The sequence below is a fragment of the Octopus bimaculoides genome, chromosome 11 (genome assembly GCF_046866305.1).
Source record: "Octopus bimaculoides isolate indiv1 chromosome 11, ASM4686630v1, whole genome shotgun sequence".
Lineage (NCBI taxonomy): Eukaryota > Metazoa > Mollusca > Cephalopoda > Octopoda > Octopodidae > Octopus > Octopus bimaculoides.
In genome coordinates, this window is record NC_142938.1 from 44601574 (window position 1) to 44624061 (window position 22488).

At 32.9% G+C, this 22488-nt stretch overlaps 1 protein-coding gene across 26 annotated transcripts in view; it reads right to left on the reverse strand.

The window, feature by feature from the left end:
- LOC106881190 (uncharacterized) overlaps positions 1-22488 on the reverse strand; it is a 185571-nt gene that overhangs the window by 308 nt on the left and 162775 nt on the right. For 13 of the 26 annotated variants that reach the window (XM_089359898.1, XM_089359906.1, XM_089359910.1 and 10 more), the window contains 3 exons: positions 16028-16096; positions 6355-6488; positions 3971-5559 (listed from right to left, as the gene is read on the reverse strand). In XM_089359898.1, the coding sequence (XP_089216024.1) occupies positions 4126-5559; positions 6355-6488; positions 16028-16096 (1637 nt within the window). In that variant the 3' untranslated portion in view covers positions 3971-4125. Of the gene's footprint in view, positions 1-3970; positions 5560-6354; positions 6489-16027; positions 16097-16899; positions 17017-22488 lie in introns of those variants that run through there. The other 13 variants (XM_089359904.1, XM_089359912.1, XM_089359914.1 and 10 more) reach the window with 4 other exon arrangements.

A 22488-nucleotide genomic window follows, 5' to 3' on the forward strand; every position in this document is an offset into this window, starting at 1 on the left:
ATTGAGATAGCATTTATTACATACTGAAAGCCATTGATTGTAATCTTTAACCCTTTAGTACTCAAATTACTTTGTCCAGTGTAATACTTATTCTGTTTTGAATTAATCATGTGCTGCCATATAGCTTTAAGATTGTTTGTCGAAGATGTAGCATAAGTGTAAGTTCAGATATGACCAGTTTAAATGCTAAAGGATGTCTATTCAGTTAAAAATTTGGGTTTTGAAGACTGATGTATATCAAATTTCTTTATTTTTAATGAAATTTATTGACAAATGAATTATTATTGAATGGTTTGACTGTTTTAAAATGAATTTGTAAACAAGACAAAGGCAACATACCTGCTATTTGGTAAAATGTTTTATCCTGAGTTTTTTTTTTTTTATCAGCCATTTAATATATCTAGTTATGACACATTTTCCCAGCATATTTACTCATGTACTTAATAAATGTATAAAAAAATTTTAGTGGGAAATTTAAGAAGCTCAGCCTAGAAAAGTTGATTTTGAAATTTAACTTATTTTACTGAACTTGTTGGAGCTGGTATTATTTCCTCGTATATTTTTTGTGTTTAGACTCAGCTTTTAAGGAAAATGTAGTTGAATGGTGCAGATGTGGATCTCTGACAGACAAAGAGGCTTTTTAGGAACCAAATTACTTGCTCATTAGCATGTAAGTGGTTGAGTGTTCTGCATATGTGTACTTCTAATTCCTAAGTAGAATTAGTGTGGCTGGCTTCTAGACTGTTTCTGTGCCCATCTTTAACAAGTATGGGTTGACTTGAAAAGCAAGCTTTTCTATTTTCACCTTAATTTTCTCTTCAAAATAACAGCAACTTAATGAATGATACAGGATAATAGCAATATTTTCTGCACTATAGTAACATTTATGCAGCCTAGCTCTGATGTAAATGCTGAGTTTACAAGGTAGCTTCTAAAGAATATGCTTAAATACTGCCACTAAAGTTACCAGGTTTAGATTTGGAAGCGCGACAACCGAGTTGCACTTCAAGATTTCATTGGTTTTTACATTATAAGGTTGCTAATGCTATTGGAAAACACGATGACTGACTGAAGCTGGAAGTAAACAAAATGTCTGATCAGATTTTAGGTATCAAATGACAGGTCTTCATTAGGCTTGAAGTTGAATAGTATAATAAAAAGTCAATGAGAAAGCAACTTTAGCCACTTCAGTACCAATGTTAATGTGATACTGAATAGTATTTATTTCATGGTAATGTGACATTTTTTGTACAAATTATCAGATGTGTACAATTATGTCTTGTCAAGATTATTCCACATTTTGAAAAAATTTGCAAAGAGAAATGAAATGGTTTGTCCACAAAAGGCAGGAGCAAAGTTTTCTAGTTAAGCAATTAGAAAATTGCCACCAATCTACTTTTTAATACTGTTAAAATTTAAAAACCTATCAAGTAAACAATTAAAATTTTTTTAATGTTTTTATTTGTAAATGGTATTTAAAATGTTTTTATTTGTAAATGATTTTTTTTTTTCACAAATGTAAAATACTTTTTGTGTTTTTTTTTTTTGTATGGTATTGGATGATAGCACTTCCATTGATTCTCACATGGAAAGATTATAAACAAAGAGGGCAATTAATGGAATTGGGAATATCACAAAGCAAGCTTTAGTATGGAGCAACAGAAAACAATAAAAACTAACAAAATTGGGTGTTATTTGTTAAAATAGTTTAAACTCACTTTCCTCAAAGAATTGAAATAAAGAAAGGTGTGGTGAAATCACAGACAATTTTGAATAACTATTAAATATTGCACCAATGAGATAAATAGCACTGAGGATGAGCTTTGATACTTATATAGAATAGCAAGAAAGAGCAAATGTGTGATGTTTCATGAATGGTAACAATGGATGCACACTTGAGGATCAAGTAACAGTTGATAAAACCAACTTGTAATTTATTTTACTATTAATTAACCTTGAGATGACAAATGATTCCATCTCTGGCAGGATTTCAACTGAGAAAATCAAAACAATGTGATTCATTTAGTCCATTGCCTTAACCATTTTCACCTCAGATTTTCTTTTTCTTTTACAGAAACAACTTCCAAATATGACATGTTTGAGGGGAAAACATTAAAATATAGAAGTGAAGGTCTAGTTTACAAAATTTAGTTTAGCCTTGAGATGAAGTGTTACCTGCCTTGGGAGGGGGATAAAATTAAAAATTCTTGGGAAAACTCATGGACAGTGAAGCAATGGTGGGAGTGAAATAGGTATTTGTGTCTAAATAAAGACACCAAGCCTATTTTTACATAGAAAAATTTTTGAACTCCAGAAATGCTTGATACTGAAGAAGCAATATTGGATTTTCATTTTGGCATAAGGCCACAAACTTGAGGGAAAGAGTGTAGTCATTTAAACTGAAACAAGGATACATTGAATGTGCAGTAGCTTGCATTTAGTCTAATGCTATCATTTCTGCAGCATTATTATGAATGAATAATTCTTACATTAGAAAAACAAACAGGTATATGTTGTTGACATCCCCACTATTTTATTGGAAAATGTGAATGGATTTAAGACTCAGTGTGAAGGAAAGACAGTCAATCCTAATGGGATTTGAACTCACAATGTAGTGATGTAAATATATACCACAAGACTGATCATTTCTGCTTCTACACAGACATTCCTAATAGAATTATTTTCTCTAAGTATGGGGTGGAGCAAGCTTTGTCGGGACAAAAAGAAAAGTCAGTGGAATCGACTCATTGGTACTGGTTTTAATGACTGATCATGTAGGGACAAAAGGCAAAGACAGACAAGATTTAAAACGGTTTTTAACAGGACACAAAAGCCACAATTTAGGTGTCATCAGTTGAAACCACCCCAGTGCATGACTGGTACTCAAGGCCAATGATAATAAGCAAAGTTACGAAACATAACATTTTTGTTTGGTGCTAAGATGGTTGCATTTTTTTGAACAAAATAAATAGAACAAGCAACACTGATAACAAAAATGCAGAGCACCTCATTAATCAAAAATCTCAGAAAATAAAAAAACAATTTTGAAACAACCAATAAATACAGAATCAGTTTTAGTCTCTGTCCCACTTCCCTTGATTTCACATACCGTTTTCCTTTCGAATGAACTTCTAATGTTCTCAAATCAAAATGGAACAGATCCTAATTTAAATATGTTGGAGAATTAAATCTTTCCAGAGCAGAACATTGACAAAATGAAATATAGTTGCTGTTACAGTTATTATGAAACTGAACAATTTAGATGGAAAAAAAAACCGGAATGTTTCATCAATGGTATTAACTTTACATACTCTTTGTTAAGAAATTTAAAACTTGTCAGAAATAAAGAAATCTGAAGCAGGGGTGAAATTGTATACATTTCTAACGAAAATTAAATGTATTCTTTTCTACTCTAGACACAAGGCTCGAAATTTTGGGGGTAGGAGGCAATCAATCAGATTGATCTCAGTATGCAACTGGGATCAATCTGATTGACTGCCTAATTTATCGACCCTGAAAGGATGAAAGGCAAAGTTGACTTCGGCAGAATTTGAACTCAGAATGTAAAGACAGACGAAATACCACTAAGCATTTCACCTAGTGTGCTAATATTTCTGCCAGCTTGCCACCTTTATTTAAATAAATATTATGAAAGTTAATTTACGGATTAGTTAAAAAAAAAAAATTCTGCTGTGTATCCCAACTTCAAAATGAATGTATGAATGCTCTATCCCATCTTGCATAGCAAACACCTAAGATAGGTTTTTAATGAAGCCCTTAGAAGATTTTCAAGAGACCATTAGAATTGTGAGCATAAATGGATGGGAGTGATGGTGCTCTAATGATTACCCTTCAAGAAATGGAACGAAAATTGTAAATATTGATTTAAGGATAGAAAAAAGTGTTAGTGATTTTAAATTATTTTTAAAATGCAAACAAAGCTGAAAAAACCAACACTTGAAAACAACAATTTTGAATCTACAAAGGTGAGGTTATTTAATCTGCAGATTAAATTATGGTTTGGAATGTAGAAATGGAAGCAGATGGCAGAAAGTGGTCAGCAAAAACAACCACATGTTAACAGATTATAAAGAGCAGCAATGAAAGTGGGGGAAGACTATGTTTTTATACACAACCATATTCATACCACACAGAATTGGTTTTGGGGTCCTTTGATTCGTCAGATGACTTGCTGTTGCTGTTAGTGGTTGTAGTTGTAGTGGTGGGGGTAGTGGTAGTGGCATTGCTTAGACTGAGGTGCTGCTGGGTATTTAGTTGTTTTGTTTGTGGGGAGATTCTTGCCATTGGAGCATTTTTCACATTGCCTCCTGTATAACTTGGTTGTGCACTGGAATTTCGAGAATATCCAGCCTGTGATTGTAACAATGAAGATGAAGATGATGATGTAGGCAGCATCTGGTGTGTGTCTTGGTGATTAGAATTGTTAGTAACAGTGTGTGTGTAATTATTGGGGTCTCTGTTTATTGGTTTTGGAGGGGTACCCCGCGAGCGAGACCGATATGGATAAGACTCATCTGCTTCGCAGATCTCCAAAATGTTATTTGAAGATGTAGGTTTGTCAACAGACATGCCTAATGAGTGATAGTCATTAAATGTTTGGCTGTTAGATGCTGCATTGTCGTAAGCATACTCAGGAGATCGTGATGTTCTTTTATTTAAAGACAGTTCACTTTTGGAAAGAGTGGGATCCGTTTTGTAGAGGTTAGGAGAGTCTCTTGGTCTTTTGGGGAAAGGGGAAGCAGATCCTGTAGGGCGTGAAGATGGCCCTTGATTTGGTTGATTGTTGAAGTGCATAGAAGTAGGCCTTTCAGCTGGCTTCATAAAGTTACTCTGTCGGTTATCACTCATGGGAGACTGTTCACGAGATAAGTAATGTGGCTCTGGGTATGGCATTGACTGACTGACATGTGCAGGGGCATACATCTGGTCAACAGTACCAGGAGTGACTGACCGATTCGATAAATCATGAGATTGTGGTGCTTGTTGAGTAGCAATGTGATTGTAAGATTTTGCAGACCTCAATACAATGTATGGCTCTTGTGAGACAGAATTCTGAGACTGTAAGTGATCAGCTTGTTGACTGTCTGTCTGATAGCGGTGATTCTGGAAATAATTACTCTCTGGATAGCGTCGTCTAACTTTAGGAGTAGGAGTTTTTACACCATCTTTATTAGTTACTGGCTGGACATAGGTGGAGTGCAGATCTGTTTTACTATCTCCTGTACTCTCACCATTGTTAGAAGAACTACGAGACACTTTGGACAGTTCTTGGTGAGAATTATTTATGACTTTTGATGATGGATCTAGGTTATTTGAATATGGTTCTGATAAGTGTCTGGAAGAGTTGGAATGGTTAAAGGTAGAGTTTTGGTTAGACTGCTCATAAACGTGCCGTTGATAATGGTCTTGCTCAGTTCTCACTGGATATTTTCCACCAGGATTCAAATTAGAAGAACCTTCAGATATTTTATTTCTCTTCAGCTGTTCACTTTGGGAAAAACTGACACCTTCGTTCAGTTTCCTTTCTTGACCTTTGGTCTACAAATAAAATGGCAAAAGTGTTTCAACATTAAATTTAACAGATACAGATAAACACACACACACATTTTAAATGGAAAAGTTTAAAATTATGAAAAAGATCTTGAATGAGTGAAAAAGTTCAAAGCTGGAAAGAATGGTTTAAGAGGTGGGAAAGGATGTTTAAAAGGAGGTAAAATGTGAAAGACAAAGGTAGGAGCAGTGAAGCAAAAGCTACATGTATAACAATGAAAAATTAATTTTCTACAACATATAAGAAAGAAACCAAATTTTAAAGATAAATATTTTCAATAAATGAAAACTCTTCTTAAAGAATGAGTCACTTGATTTCATCACCCAGGAGTTTGTGTATCCAAACCAAGTTTGTTTTTACAAAAAGTTTTCTCTAATAATTGCTTTATGTCAGTTTCTCTGTGTATAGTACTTAATATGTGTAAGCAAGGTTATTAAAAAGAAATTATTTAGATGAAATGCAATGCTTTAAAATAATTATAAATTCATCGCATTTAGTTTTCCTCAACAGAACTGGTATTTTTCCCATAGTAAAAGTTAACAAAAAAGTGCAGATAAAGCAGTCAGAGTGTAGAAGAAAATTGCCATGTCGAAATTTTGTAAATATACCAAAAGGTTCACTTAGAAGTAGGATTAAACTAGCCATCTTGTTTATGAAGATGGAAAGATTAGTTTAAAATATTTTAGGTTATGTGCTGATCCTCATTAGAACACTTTAAGGAAGTGAGAATGTTAGGTAGGTAGATGTGAGGCAAGGTGAGATATATTTCAGAAATAACTTACTCTCAATGTAGGAGAATCAGGATTTGATTCTTTAAGAAATTGTTCTAGTGTGAGAAGTTCGCTGCCTGGAGATTGTCTACCATGAATTGTTGAAGGGGATCGATGATAGTCATCATCTACATCAGCCATTTTGCCTTTTGAAAGGAAAGAATGGAGTTAAGCTTAAGAAGTGATACATTTTTATATTTTAAATTTCGTGAAGCAAACGCTTCTTTAAGATGTCTTCTATAAAAAAGCAGCCAGCTGGAAAACATTTTACTGCTTCAAAGTCCTTTTGCCATTTGGTAGATAGATATAAAGATTAAACTACTTCAACAGTAGTTACAAAACCAAAAAATAAAAAAAAGAAAACTCATTAAAAAAAAGTCAAAACAAAAGAAAAATTCTAACATTTCAGTGGATGAAAACTATTAAAAAAATAAAATATAAATTTCTTATATCTATTCATGTTTTACATTAAAAAATAAAAAATAAATAAAACTGAAAGTCATAAATGTTTTAATGAGAAGAATGTTATAATTATGATTAGCATTATTCAATCATTTATAATAATAGAAATATTTTATTTGATAGCCTGGTGCTACATAACTAATTTTCAGTTTTACTTTTCTGTTATCTTTTACATGGTCAGCAGCCATACAGGGGCACTGCCTTGAAAGGCTTAGTTGAACACAGTACTTATTATGTTTTTTTAATGTCTGGTACTTATTTTTGGTGTCTTCTGTTGAACCACTAAGTAACAAGGACTTCTGTAAACCAACACTAGTTGTCATGTAATGAGAAGTACAAACAAGTGTGTGTGTGTGTATATAAATATACATACATACACACACACACACATGATGGACTTCTACACAGTTTCTGTCAACCAAATTCACTCACAAGCCATTGGATGACGTGGGGCTTTACCAGAAGACAGTTGCTTAAGGTGCAGCAGAGTGGGACTGAACCTGAAACCATGTGGTTGCAAAGCAAGCTTCTTATTCACACAGCCACGACTGTGTATAGTTTGAGAATTTGTTTTCTGTCTAAATTACAATTCCACATTAAAGTATGTAACTTATATCACAAATTCATTCGATTCGGACTCAAAAGAGCAAGATTAATATTTGTTTCAGAAAAATCCCTGTCTAGTGTCTTTAAAAACATTCTAAATAAGAGCTATTTAATTCCAAACTGTTCTTCAAAAAATATAAACTGCTTCATGCACCCATTTCATATGTATTAAATAATGTAGCAGATGATACGTGTACCTATTTAGTAATGTATCAAATAAGAGATTTGTTATAAATACAGAATCACATCTTCACCTACATGATATCGTTACTTAAATTTCTGTGAAGTTATTTTGTCATTCAGATAAGTAATTAAATTACTATGGTGTAATATTGGTCTTTTGTCTCTATCATCTACCATCATCACCCAGGGTTGTGTCATCTCAGTAATGTTGAATACAAAGGAGAGAATATAGAAGCCAAACCTGTAGGTTTATTTCTTGAACTCCAGAATTCTGTAATGAACTTTTATTTAATATTGCATGAGCTTCAAATTCATTGTTATATCTAAAAGTTTTAAAGCTTAGGTCTGGTTAGAGTATGGAAGAACTTTTTCAACTTCATAGTTCATATACAATAAAGCTTAAAGCTGTGGACAGTATTTGAATCAGGAAACCAATCATGCTCTTGTTTTGTTTTGACTGCAATGTTATACTAAATCAACCATTTAGTCTCACAGAAACTAAAGAAAAATCTCTCTCTCTCTCACACACACACACAAAAGCAAAAACATTATTATTACAGTGCATAACTTGCCAGAGGTATTATGCAATGCTTATGATGAGAGAAAGTAGGCAGTAGAGAATAATTGGGTATTACTGTAAGATAATCTTACTGTGAGCCTAAGATATGAGTGGAGGAAGGTCCCATGTGGAAGTGACATGGGGTAGGATAGTACAGAGTCAGAAAAGCAAAGAAACAAGTAAGGAAAGAGGAGGACAGGAACTTACCAAGAAGCTAAGCTAGGTGTCAGGGACATGTAGCAAGAGAGAAAGCTGAAAGTAAGTGGTTTGCTACAGTTCTATGACATGGAAACCAGAAATGAGGTGTATTGGATTTCAAGAAAATCTGGGTAATCAGGATGTCAACAGCAATAGGTGTGAATGATAGTGGCACACCTACCTTCACATGTTAAGAAGAATGTAGCATGGAAATGGTAACACAGGTGATGTCTAAATAAGGAGAATGTATGAGAAAAAGTGGGTTTACCCAAAGTGGAGCCAGGAGAGGGACCAGCTATTGAGGTTAACTCCTATGTGGTAGATAGAGCTATTAAGGATATGAAGACAGGAAAAGCAGCAGGCCTATCAAGGATAGCTGTTGGGATGCTACTAGTTATTCACATGGCCAATCAGGCAGTAAAAGTGTTGCCTGCCAATAACCAGCATAGCGTCATTATCAATTGTTATAAAGGCAAAGAAGATGCAATAGATAGAGACATGGACCAAGTAACATAAATGGTATAGAGAGTTAAAGATAATCATGGAGAGAATTAGCTTAGATGTGATGCCATTTAGGCTTGTGCCAGGACATGGGATCATTGATGATGTCTTCTTAGTGAGGTAACTACAGTAAAGTTCTTAATCAAGAAAAAAACACAACACATTTGTCAATCTGGAGAAGGCTTTTGGTGGGACACTATTCTCATTGTCAGGTGGGGATACCATGCTCATGGCTTGGTAATCAATAAAAAAACTGGAGGTAGATTTACAATTATGTACTTTTACATTTTTTTTTAAAATTTGACATCCATGGAAAGGTGAAATTAATTAATGGGTGTAAAAACCAATGACTGTGAATAAACATTAAATGTGTTTTATCTGTTTGTTTTGTTACTAAAATTATCCAACAATGACCCAAATGTTCACCTCCAACAATTTTATCATTTTTCAAGAGCAGGTAAATTAAATGCAGATATAATCAGTATAAGATTTTATTCTTTCTCTACATTTCATTCAAACATTTTCATTGAAAAGTAAGTATAAAACTATTTTACCAGTTAATACAGTATTGGCAAGCTACTCTTACACGATTTAACAGAATTTTGTTTTTAATGAACAAAGCTCTTTAACTGGTGAATACAGGTGTGTACAAATTGAAAATTAATATATATTTCCTATTTTTGCACATTGTTTGTGTTCAAATGCAAGGAATATATAATTGCATCTCTGCCCAACTACAGAGTTAATGAAATATTTTTATCCTATATTCCTGTCATGAAATTGTCAACTACTATTTACAAAATAGCACTTTACAAATGAACACATAAAAGAGGTTTCAACTTGATACACTTTAGTAGATTTTTTCTTTTGCAATGAGTGCTTTCTACATATATTTTTTCCTACCATTTGTTTTTTCAATCTTATGGAAGTCAATGTTTTCTTTGTTCTATCCAGTTAATTTTGCTTTTCTTCCAGTTCTGTGCGTTTGAGAAAAGTAGTCTCCACATAATTGGGATACGTTCAATTAGGTAGTTACTAGTTGTCTGTCCTTCCATGAGGTGCACAGTTCATTTATTTTTTTCAGCTGGAGGATGTATCCTTTTTTTTATTAGAAGAAAAAACACTCCCAAAACAATCAAAATACAGATGTCTGTGTTGATGGTGAAAGGCTCAGCTATAGACCACGCATCATATCTCAATCCAGTTTAACTCTCTACATTATGCTTCTTTGCTGTAGCTCACAGTAGCCTATGTTTGATTCACAGACCTCTCATACATTGATGCCCTATTTGTTGGTGTGCTTAGCTGGTAGATGTTGCTGGAAACATACCCTAATCTTATAACTTCTCATTACTTCACTGAAATTTTTTTACTGATACATATATGATTTTATACTTCTCAGATAGCAAGTCAAGCACTGTGCACACTTTGTACAATGGATCACAATACAGTTCATTCCTGCCAGAAGGTATTAAAAGTATCGCTTAGTTGTAAATATTGATTTAATTTCAACCTCCTGGTTTGGATATAATAACTGATATATAAGGGCCACTATACCTTCTATCTGGGTTTTAGTGGTTCTTCAGTCTTGGAAATAACTTTATACAAAACATAATATTGGGGGGGGGGGGGGCCTCACATTTCTGCAATGTCTGTTGGTTACCAAAATGGATTGGGACTTCCGTGAATAGTAATAACTTGTTGAGCATACCAATTTGTTAATTCTGTTACAGTTTCAAAGAGAGTTTGTGGGGAAAACAACAATATATAGTCTAAAAGGTTGAGTTTTGGGAAGTAGGCTGAGTTGAGGACGAGTATATTCAATGAAATTGGGAGTATGTAGTACTGTTGTATTTCTCAGCCATGTTGGCATAATATTTTGAATGTGTCCTGAAGGTCTTTATAATTTTTGATATCCAAATACTCTTCCTTGTTGAACGAAAATTCAAAAACAGCTATATCTCAGTCACTTGAAAACTAATTAGTTATTTTCTTTTTTTCTTTCTTGTATATTTTACAAGTGTTCAAGTGTAAATGCTCTGAAGTTAGAATTACTACCTGCTGAAGCCATATTGATAATAGCAAAAAAAAAAAAAAAATCAATCTGCACTTTGAACATTGAAAGAACTGTGTTACTGAAAATTTTACAGATTTACATTTAAACTTAGACAGAAATGGCTTAACCTCACATTATCTTGAAACAATGTGATTTTGAAATGATGTGATTGTTTTTAGAATGATATCACAGGGTATGTGTGAGATACCAGTTTGGACATGAAATAAGTAGGATATTTGGACCAGATATAGCTGGTTTAAATGTTAAAGGATTAAGACTAAACTTTTTATCAAGGAGCATAAAGGTCAATTTAGTAAGACAGAAATCTTAATCAGCTGGAAAGAAAAGAGAACACTGCTTCCAAATGGAAGCAGCAATGGAAATAGATAAATAAATAATAACCAGACAATGGTTATATAAAAGGTGCAATGGGTTATCAGGCAGGAGTTCAAATGTAATAGATATCCATAAATAGTCAGAAGCAGAAGCACCTATGAAATAAAGCCTATTAGCTTCTCAGGACATTCAGTAAAAGTAGTTGATGGCTTCTGCTACATAGGTGACCCAATCAGCAGTGGAGGTGAGTGTTGTGAAAGCATAGTGTTCAGAGTAAGGCTGAAGTAGAAAAAGTTCAGGAGGAAATTACCTCTGTTGGCAAGAAAGATTTTCTGCCTACAAATTAAAGGCAAATTTTATGATGCAGGTGTATGAAGTGCACTCAGTACTATAAAGTGGTTGAAACACATATCAAAACCAAGACATCTGAGTGAGATATGGCCCTCTGGCTCTGTTTAACAATTGAGCCAGACTGGAACAACCTGATCAACCAATGCTAGCATGGAAAATGCATGTAAAGCAATCATGATAATGATGAATAACAAAGCTAAATAGTATATTTCACAATGCTACTTAATTGCATTTACAATAAGTTATTTAGTTTACCCATCACAACAGATCTTAGTTATGATATAATCAATTATATGCCAATAGTTTATCCAAGAAAATAATAATATTGAATCTGGATGTGTAATGTAAGTGTACATGTTCGACAGAGTGCTAGTGTATTGAGAGAGAAGTTAGGTACAAGAGAAATTAGACGCAGTGTGCAAAAGAGAAGACTGTGCTGTTTTGGTCATGTGATGCGGATAGATGCTGACAGCTCCATAAAGAAGTGCCGATCTCTCAAAGTGGATGTAACTTGTGGAAGAGGGAAACCCATGAAGACATGGGATGAAGTACAGAAGGATGATCTCAGGATGCTGAACTTTTCAAACAAGATGACAAAGGACTGAGATACCTGGCATCTCATCGTACTCAAGAAGACCTGTCCTCCACAACAGACGACACACTGTAAAGTGGTTGGCATTAGGAAGGGCATCCAGCCATAGAAACCAAGCTAAACCAGACTGGAACCTGGTGCAGCTCTCCTGCTTGCCAGATCTGGTCAAATTGTTCAACCTATGTCAGCATGAAAAAAAGACATTAAAGGATGATGATGATGGCAGTGATGATGAAGTACTTTTTTTAAAAAAATGTTCCTAAATTAGGTGAGGCTCATTTTAACTGCTTTTAATAGTACTGTCAATAACTGTTATTCCAATCAACATTTTGTGTTTAAATTTATACCATTTAAAAGAGTAAAAAAAAATCAAACTTACACCATTGTGTGCATTTGTGTGTGTGTGTGCGTGCGCGCATGAACACACATGCACGTGTGTCTTATAAAACTAATGGTACATTGGGCTATATTTCAAAAGTAGAAGAAATCGCAAGAAGGTTGGATGCAGCAGTAGGGGGAGGGAGAAAAGGAGTTAAAGTCAATAGAGGAACATTGAAATTGACAAGCAATAATTGGAGTAATGTAAAGATGTCAAAAGTTAAATAATGATGGTTGCTAAAATACATGTAATCTTATGTCCATGCTATACAAAAGTAGTGATGAAATTATGTCTGCAGTAATTATTTTCTAATTCCAAAGAAACAGAACTACAGCAGTGAGTTTCGGACAAGACTCCCTGTAATACGTGTGTGTGTGTGTGTGTGTGTATATATGTCGTGTGTGTGTGTGTGTGTGTGTGTGTGTGTGTATATGTCGTGTGTGTGTTTGTTTAAAAAATATTTTTGGTATTTCAAGAGTTTAAACATTGGAGATAATGAAAATTTTGAAAATAAAAAGCATTTCCCAAATTGTTTTAAATACATGAGATAATGATCTTAAAAAAAAAAAAATCAATAAATAGAAATTAAGTTAGAGTTTAAGATCAGAGATTACAGATTAGTATTTTAGCATGAGTTTAGAGTTTCAAATTAGTATTTTAGTTTAGGGTTACCCAGAGAAACAGGATTCAAAACAATCCATTTGCAAATATTTACTTTTAATCTTTTTTTCTTCTTTATTTTTAAACTGTAATCTGCTGTTTATAACAGAAACCTCACTGTAATCTAAGCAAATTATGTTGTAATATTAAGGTCAATTTCCTGTGTCTCCAGCCTGAGTGACATTGGGTATTTCAGCAAGTGGATATATGTATGTATTTACATAAATACATCAGGAAAAATGAAACTTCATCTCACATATCTTAACAAGAGAAAACAAACTACCATTTCTGGTATTTTGTATGGTATTCATATATTTGACAGTCACCATTTCAGAGTAAGTTATTTACAGATGACTGAAGAGGGATGCTAGTTTATCTACTGCTCAAAAGGCTAGCAGTTTTTATACCTTTAAGTAGCATTGCACTTAACTCTCAACAACTCATTTGACTCTGCTACAAAATAAAACATTTACAGGTCACTTTTGTATAACTGACCAATACTTTCTTAGTTTGCTATTTTTAAACTAAACAATGTCTTGAAACACAAGAGGCCATTACTCCAGGGTAGTCTATCTGAAATCCCTACATGAAAGTGTAAATCTTCAGTGGTGGTCCAATGACCCAATATATTTTTCAGCTGGAGGATGTCCCCTCATTAATACATACTAAGTATTTCAGGATAATTAATGATTTCCAGTTTTGTGAATGACAACTGCTATAATTCAAAGTTCTGTCATGACTATTGATGAAATGTAAGAAGGAATACAATTTAGAATGCTATTTTGGAGTATATAGTAATTTTAGTCAGTTTTAATTTGCCAGACTTGTATCCTTTGGAAGAGTTTTCATTAGTAGATTAACATCAGATGTAAGGATTATGCCAAAGAAAAAAAAAATCCTGAGATAATGGCCAACATTTAAACAGACAGACATAACAACACAAAACAACATTTAGTCATGCATGTTATAACCAGACATAACAGTTATTCTAAAAATCATCACTCATAGTTAGAAATCTTAATATAATAAACAAAAGAATTAAATTTTGAAAACTTTCTTTTGATTTATTTTTAATGGTATCATTAGACATTATTAAGCTCCTTAATTAGAAGGTTACCAATGAAATGCATGTTTTCTAAACATTCATATATACAAAATTGTAATATCCATTTTTTGCATGAGTTGGACAGGTACATTACAAGATCTTTCTGAGCAGCTCAGTCTCATTATATCTTGTCTGCACACCTAATCTTTATAAGAATACACCAACCATGTTTCTTTTATATTAGTTACTAAATCTAGCTTTACATCTTATTTGTACAACTGTCCATGCCATCAAACTGAGCTCCTTTTGCATAGGATTGGTTGATATTTTTTGATGCCTGGTCACTTTCCTATACAAACACACACTTTATAATCATTTAATTAAAGAGAATACTCAATACATGATGAAGAGTTTATATTTATTAGAAGGCTGCTAATGATTCACTCTATTGCTACTCAGTTTCACTTATCAGGCAACATTGAAGTGAAGTGTGTGTGTGTGTATTGACAAAAATCAATACAACTAAAATTTTTGGTAAAAATTAATTAAATGAAACAAAATTTTAAAATAGGTCTACAATTTCTGAAATATTTGGCAATGCCCCAAATTCCAAGTAAAATAAACATTTCTTAAATTTAATATGTAGTTTTAAGAGTTATAAAGAAGAATAGGAAACTAGTAGTCAACCTTGCCCCCCCCCCCCCCCCCCCCCAAAGCATTATCATAAACATTTTTCATTAAGAAATTACTATATCCTGATAACCCTTATAGTTTGATGAAGAACGATTGTGAGTCTTAGAAAAAAATGTATTTGAGCTTGAGTGGCATTTGGACAAAAGTGGAACATTTTTTTCAATAAGAGTTAAAGCGAAGTTATTTCATTACAAGAGAACTTAATACTGCAAACCCATATCTCATGTCTTAAAATCTCAGTCTAAAAAATATTAGAGTTATTATGTTAGCTTTATTTTGTAAATAAATACGAATCAATTTAATTTCCTACTTTTGAGGGATATGAAATTATTCATTTAGACTAGAAATATATGAAATTTCCAAATTTCTTTTTAAATGGTAAAACTATTGATGAAGGCAAACTATTTAAAAATACAGTTATAGAATTTTTTGGTATAATATGAATTGCTGACAGAAGTTGAGGATAAAAACGGTTTACTATAGAAATTTTAATGATAGTATGGTGCACCACTAAGTTCATAAAGAAATGAGTTTGTGACCTGATTTGATTACCAAGTAGAACAACTTTCCATTTAATAAGGCAAAGATGTTAAGACTTCCTATTACCTTACTGCCTACTCTTTTATAAATCTGTGACTATGTAAAGTAACATGTATCATAGAAAAGTTTGAAAATCTTTTAAACTGTTTTTTAAAACAATGTGGTTGTCATGCAGTAATAAAATTTGTTATAAGGGAAAAATAATGCACACACACACATTTGAATGAATAAAGAATCAAAATTGGATTAAATAGAGATCAAAAATAAATCAAAGCAGTGAACAGAAGAAAGAACTAAGAAACAAACAAGAGAACACTTGAGAGATTTTAAAAGACACAAATGGGATGCTATAAATATTCTAATACAAATCTAAAACTGAACATAAAACAAATGTAAATAAAACAAAATACCTTTTCTAGTAACCAAAAAGAAAACTCCTAAAGAGAAAATATGGAAAAATATAATAAAATAAAAAGAGAACCAAAGAGAAGAGCTAAATTCTAGGTAATATAGCTGAGTCCTACCTCCTAGAGAGTATGTGCCATCTCTACTAGCAGAATCAAAGTTCACAAGGTCTTCACTAGATCTGGAACCTGAGAACACAAAATATAAAAAAATTTAAATTACTGAAAACTTTTTGGCAGGCAGTCTCCAAAGCAGAAATTATACCAGTTGAAGAAACTAAGGTTGCAAATACAATTACAGAACATATTCACATGCACATACAGTGAGAGAGATATGCTAAACTGGTAGAGTAGAAGGATAAGATTAATTGATAATTTATCATGCATTTACAGTATATTAATCTCATTATGTTAACATCAAGTAAACCATGACAGTTCTAAAAATAAACATCTCAATAAATATAAACAAACAAAACCAAAACAGAAAACAAAAAAGTTAACGTTTAATTTTTTATGTAGCAAGACAGTAAAAAAAACCTGTTCTGAGGCCACAAATAGTTTTAAAGTTTTATGAAGAATTTTGTAATTTCATTATAGTCAGCAGCATATTTTAAAAGTGAAACATAATTCATGAAGAAGTTATATAACTATTAATTAGGTGTGGTTGGTTACCAAATAATTTTAGGAGATGAAGTTGTAAATTGTTAGCAATGAGAACTTAAATTATTGTCAAGAAACCAAAACATCCTGGAGTAAATTAAATTTATTTTATCAAAATAAACTATACAAAATACATGAAGGTTTCAGAAATGTAAAACCCACAGATTTTATCATATTTTGATAATATGTGTTTTAATATATCTCCTCAAATTAAAATGTTGATCGTGTTGTGTATATATATAAATGTAAAATAACTTTGTTACTTAAAAGCTTCTTAATAAATGGTAGTAAAATATATAGTTTACTATAACAGGAAAAACTGAGAATGTTACCTCTAACATTGTTGGAGTCCAGTTTGTAAAACAACAGAGTTGTTGACATCATAAAGCTTTTGTTTTGCTTGACAAATGAAACCTCATGAGCTTTTTCATTTGTTTTCTGTACTTTGGCTGGAGGGAAGAGTACTTCAGAATAAACATACTAGGATGTTTATTATATCTAACACTAAATGTGCAACTAAAGATTAATGCAACAGAAAGAGGAAAACAATGCTACATTTGAAATTTTGTGGATGAAAGGAAATTAAGTAAATATCAGAAGAAAAAAAAATGTCATAATCATTCAACTGATCCAAATATAACTGAAAAGTAATATTTAATGACATGCACTGTAATACTAACAACAGATGCTACATCTACTTTACTGTTAAGCAGCCAGTGATAAGAAAGGCAACCACAGTGTAAAGATAGTTGCTTGAACAATATACAAATATCCACATTTATACTACCTCACTAATGCTATCACAAAAGCAATGGATACACACTAGTACCTCGGTTTTCGAACATTTCTGATCATGAATAAATCATGCTTCATCTCCTGTGTATCTCATATTCATTTAATACAGTAGTACCTCGGTTTACAATCACCTCTGATCACAAATAAATTATGCTTTATATGTAACTATATATATATATATATATATATATATATATATATATATATATATATATATATATAAAGCACAATTTATTTGTGATCAGAGGTGTTCGAAAACCGAGGCACTACTGTATATAAATTTGATGAAGGAATGGGAAGCCAGTTTAATGTTATGTATATTTCAGTAAATGGCCATTTATTTTGTATTACATACAAATGTTATGCAATGTTATAAAATAAATTTAAAGCCAATTCACTTCAGACATTTTCATTTCAACACAAATTAGTAGACAAGGAAGAAATGCTTTTCTGCCCATCAAAATTCTCTGAAGCTAAGCCAGGCACGTAGCCATGGGGAGGGGGGAACTATGGGGTGCTCAGCACCCCCAGTTAGAATCTCAGACCACCCCCTCCAGTATGAGAATTTGCTTTATCCACTTTTGAAATAATACATTGTTGTCGCCTTCTTTTTTCTCATAAGCAATATCTGAAGTTGCTAAAGATGCAATAAATTGAATTTTGATTTAGTAGTTAGTGATATGAAAATGTGGGTAAATTAGAGCTTGTTTGTATTAGTGTTTGTTGTAGCTGTAATTGTTGTTGCAGAATTGGCTGCTGATCTGGTCATCAACTGTGGGTTGAATTAAGAAGTGGCTGACACTGGGTCAATTGTTGTTGTTATTGTTGAAAGTATGTGAAGAATTGTTGCTGTAAGAAATTTATGGTAGTAAACGCATCACTACACATGTTTATATAAGAACAGAGATGGGCATCAAAAAGCCATTTTATTTCTACTAGTCAGAGGGGATTATTATTTGTGAAAAAGGAAAGAAATTTTTGAAATTTCCCAAAATATACATTCAGAAAGGATTTTTCAGGTGAGAACTTTCACTGAATAATTTTTCTTATTCTTTGAACAAAGTTTATACTGAAATCATTTTGTGTTAAACTAAAAAAGCATAGAAATATTAATAATTCTAAATCTCTCTTAAGGAGACTACGGCAGCAGTACTGGATATTAATAGTTATTAATAAAATAACAATTAATAAAAAAGCATAACTTTGATGAAATTGAAAAAAAAAATTGCTTGAACTGAAATCTCTTACGAGTTTAATTTAAAAGTACATAAATTTTAAGAAATTGTTACTCTTACTACGATATTCTACCTTAGAATTAATTATTGCGAATATTAGTGCCCAAAAGTAATGAATCACTACCGAAAAAAAGAGAACTGAAGCAATCATTGCTGAATTTCCAATTTGATTCATCTAATAATGCTAAACAGAAGAGGATTGCAAACGAAGTTTCACAGCTCAAGGGAGGTCTTGCAAAGTCTTTGACACCCTCATTGGATGATCTAGGACAGGTCGACAGTGCAGCCAGTTCTAGCAAAGTTTGATCCAAAAATTTATGGAAATCAGAGATGTGACTTCTTGTCAAGCTGGTATACTGGTTGTCCATGGTTAGAGTATTCTCTTTCAAAGAAAGCCTTATTTTGTCTTGCTTGTCGGCACTTTAATACTTCTGCTCAAGCTGATAATTGTTTTATTACAAATGGATATTCTAATTGGCCTCATGCAAAAGAAAAAAAACAAAGGTTTAAATAAACATGCAAACTCTGCATCCCATATCCAAGCTATGGTAACATGGAAGGAATGCCAACAACGTTTATCCACAACAACATCCATGTCTTCAATTTTGCAAAATGATCAGTTGAGCAAAAACCGTTATTATATCAGTTCCATTGTTGATATTGTTCATTTTTTTTGTGCAAATGAATTGCCTTTTCGAGGAAACAAAAATGAAGCTTTTCAGGATCTTTATTCGGAAGATGACACGCAGCCTTGTGGTCTTTTTATGAAATTATTTCAGTATACATTAGAGAAGGACTCAAAGCTAATGGAATGTTACAGCATGATTCCAAAAAATGTGACCTAAACCTCAGCAGCAATGTAAAATGAAATCATCAAATTGTTGAGAAGACACAGTCAGCCTCGTGATCGATGAAATAAAATGTTCTGATGTTCCTTATTTTATGCTGAAATGTGACGGAACACGTGATTTGAGTAATACTGAAAATCTTGCAATTGTTATTGAAAAATGGCAGGGTTCTGGAAAAGTTAGTTGTGATGCCAACTACTCAACATTACGATGCTGAAACATTGGCTGACTTGATAATTAAGGAATTAACCAACCTTTGCACTGACCCAAAGCGTATGTTGTCACAATGCTATGATGGTGCTTCTGTAATGTCTGGCAAAATAGGTGGCGTTCAAAGAAAGATTCAGAATCGACTTGAGAAATATATACCCTATGTTCATTGTCTTAATCATTAGTTGCATCTTGTCATGATTAACACAATAAAGCAGATTCCGGAGTTAGCTACGTTCTTCAACACCGTTAATATTCTTCATAATTTTATTAAATGGCCAAAGATAGCTAGTCTCTGCAAAGGATTGAAGTTGCCACATTTTATGGAGCATAGGTGGTTGGGTCATTTCACTGCCATTGCTTCTGTAATAGAAAATCACTCCAAAATTGTTGGTTTGCTAACCGAATGCACAGATTCGTCCGATTCAAAAACGTGTAAAGAGGCAAGAGGAATTTTACATCAAGTTCATTCCCCAAGGTTTGTTTTTCTAGCCCTTGTTCTTAGCAAATTTCTGCATATCATTAGACCAGTAGACAAACAGCTTTAGAGTCACAAATGTGATATATACCATGGCCTTGGGCTTCTTAAGATTGCCAAGAGTGAAATAACCAAACTGAGAAACTCTTTAATATTTGATGAGATTCTAAAACAAAAGAGTCAATTTAATATAATTGAGGAACACATGCATCGAAAAGATTGCAGATCCTGACGTTTTTCAGATTATGTTGTTGAAGTGCTGGTACCATCACAAGATGACTGGATAACCTTTCACCGCAAAATTTATTTCGCAATCATCGATGAAAGCTTGGGAGAGCTAGATAATAGATTTTCAGAGCAAAACAATAGTATATATTCTTCCTTGGCAAGTCTACAACCAATGTTCGAAACATTTTTGGATTTTGATGCTTTAAAACCTTTGAGCAATTTAGTTAATTGCGATAAATCGGCCTTACTTTCTGAACTTACTGTGGCTAAAGCATACACTTCCAAACAAAATATGATGACACTGCTTGATATTTTTGGATCTTTACGTATTGTACAGGTTGCCTTTCCAAATGTTTATCTTTTGTATGGTGCAGCATTAACATTTGGATCTAGCACAGCTACATGTGAATCATCGTTTTTGACGCTAACTCGAATTATGACACCCTTTCGACGAAATATGAAGCACCAGCAAAAATCAAACCTCGTGATACTTGCTTCCCTTAATAAATACAAATCAAGTATAAAGAAGGACGATTTTCTTAAATTTTTTGCCTTGCGTTGCCGTAGATTGCAGTTGTATTAAATAAATGTAACCTAATTTTATTTTGTGTTCTGAATTTTTTTGAGATACTTGTTCCGTACAGTTCTCGTACGACATAATAAAATAATACATTAAATCCATTTGATGGTACTAGATGCTTGTCTGCTCACCAGTACTACTTCAACTCCTGAGTCGACACATTGCTCATGAGCTGTCGGGTCACGACCGACCTGCCTTAGGGGTGTTCTATTTCCACACAACAGAGACATAATCAAATTTTATAAACAGTATGGTTTTTAGAGTTCTGTTCAGCAGGTGTAATACAAAAGACCCTTAGGAAAAATGCCCCCTAAGACAAAAGCCCCTCAATCAAACCACCCCATAGTTAAAGTATGAAAGTGCTTTTTTTGTTTTTTTTACAACTGCAGTTTCCGTTTTTGTTTATTTGAAATTATATGAAAATAATGTTTAAAGATTTGGCTGTTATCTCTGGCATGTGGAAAGACCTTTTCTGCTTAACTATGTGCTTGTTGAAAACATTAAAAAAAATATTAGAGTCGATACATTCGACTAAAAATTCTTTGAGGTGATACCCCAGCATGGCCTCAGTTTAATGATTGCAACAAGTAAAATGAAAATAAAAATGAAATATATCAGAAGTTTTGACCAGGCTAAGCATCAAGAAATGTGGAAAAACCCCAAAAAATATAAGCATGGGGCTTTTGTCCACTTTCACACTTTAAGTAGGGGCTTTTGTCCGTACCCCTGTTCAGCACCACCAGCTATCAAGATAGCACCCCTAGTTGCAATCGGCTGGCTACGTGGCTGAAGCTACGCAGAATTCTATGATCTTAAAATAAGAAAAACAAAAATATACTCCAGTTCTATATTTAAGAGATGAGGAATTATGTACATTATTTACATTCAATGGATATTTGTCCTCATCTTGTTTGTTGTTAACACAACGTTTTGGCTGATATACCCTCCAGCCTTCTTCAGGTGTCTTGGGGAAATTTCGAACTACTTGGAATTGAAATCAGAATCTTGCAATTTCGATTCCAAGTAGTGACCTGAACAATAACAATAATAATAATAATAATAACATTGAAAAATACCTTAGGAATGAGAACCCAGGTTCGAAATTTCCCCAAAACACCTGAAGAAGGTTGGAGGGTCTGAAACGTTGTGTTAACAACAAACAAGATGAGGACAAATATCCGTTGAATGTAAATAATGTAAATAAAAACACTCATATTAAAATATTCTTCTATTCATTAAAGTTTTGTTTCAATCTTATTTAAAAATTCTATTGAGGAAAGAGGTTTGAGCATATTTAGATAAAGTTTATTGTGGATAAAATCCTAGAAGTGATAATATTTTCCTCTCCAAGTTACTTCTATTCAAAAGTCAACTGCTTTAACATCTAAGCTATCGAATACCCCTGACAACAAGCATGCTCTTTAATGTTTTAATTCAAAGTGACATATATATATATATATATATATATATATATATGATAGCTTCACAGTTGATATAGTATAAAGGGATCTGGATAAGTTTACTTACCTCTGTTACCTAAAAGAATA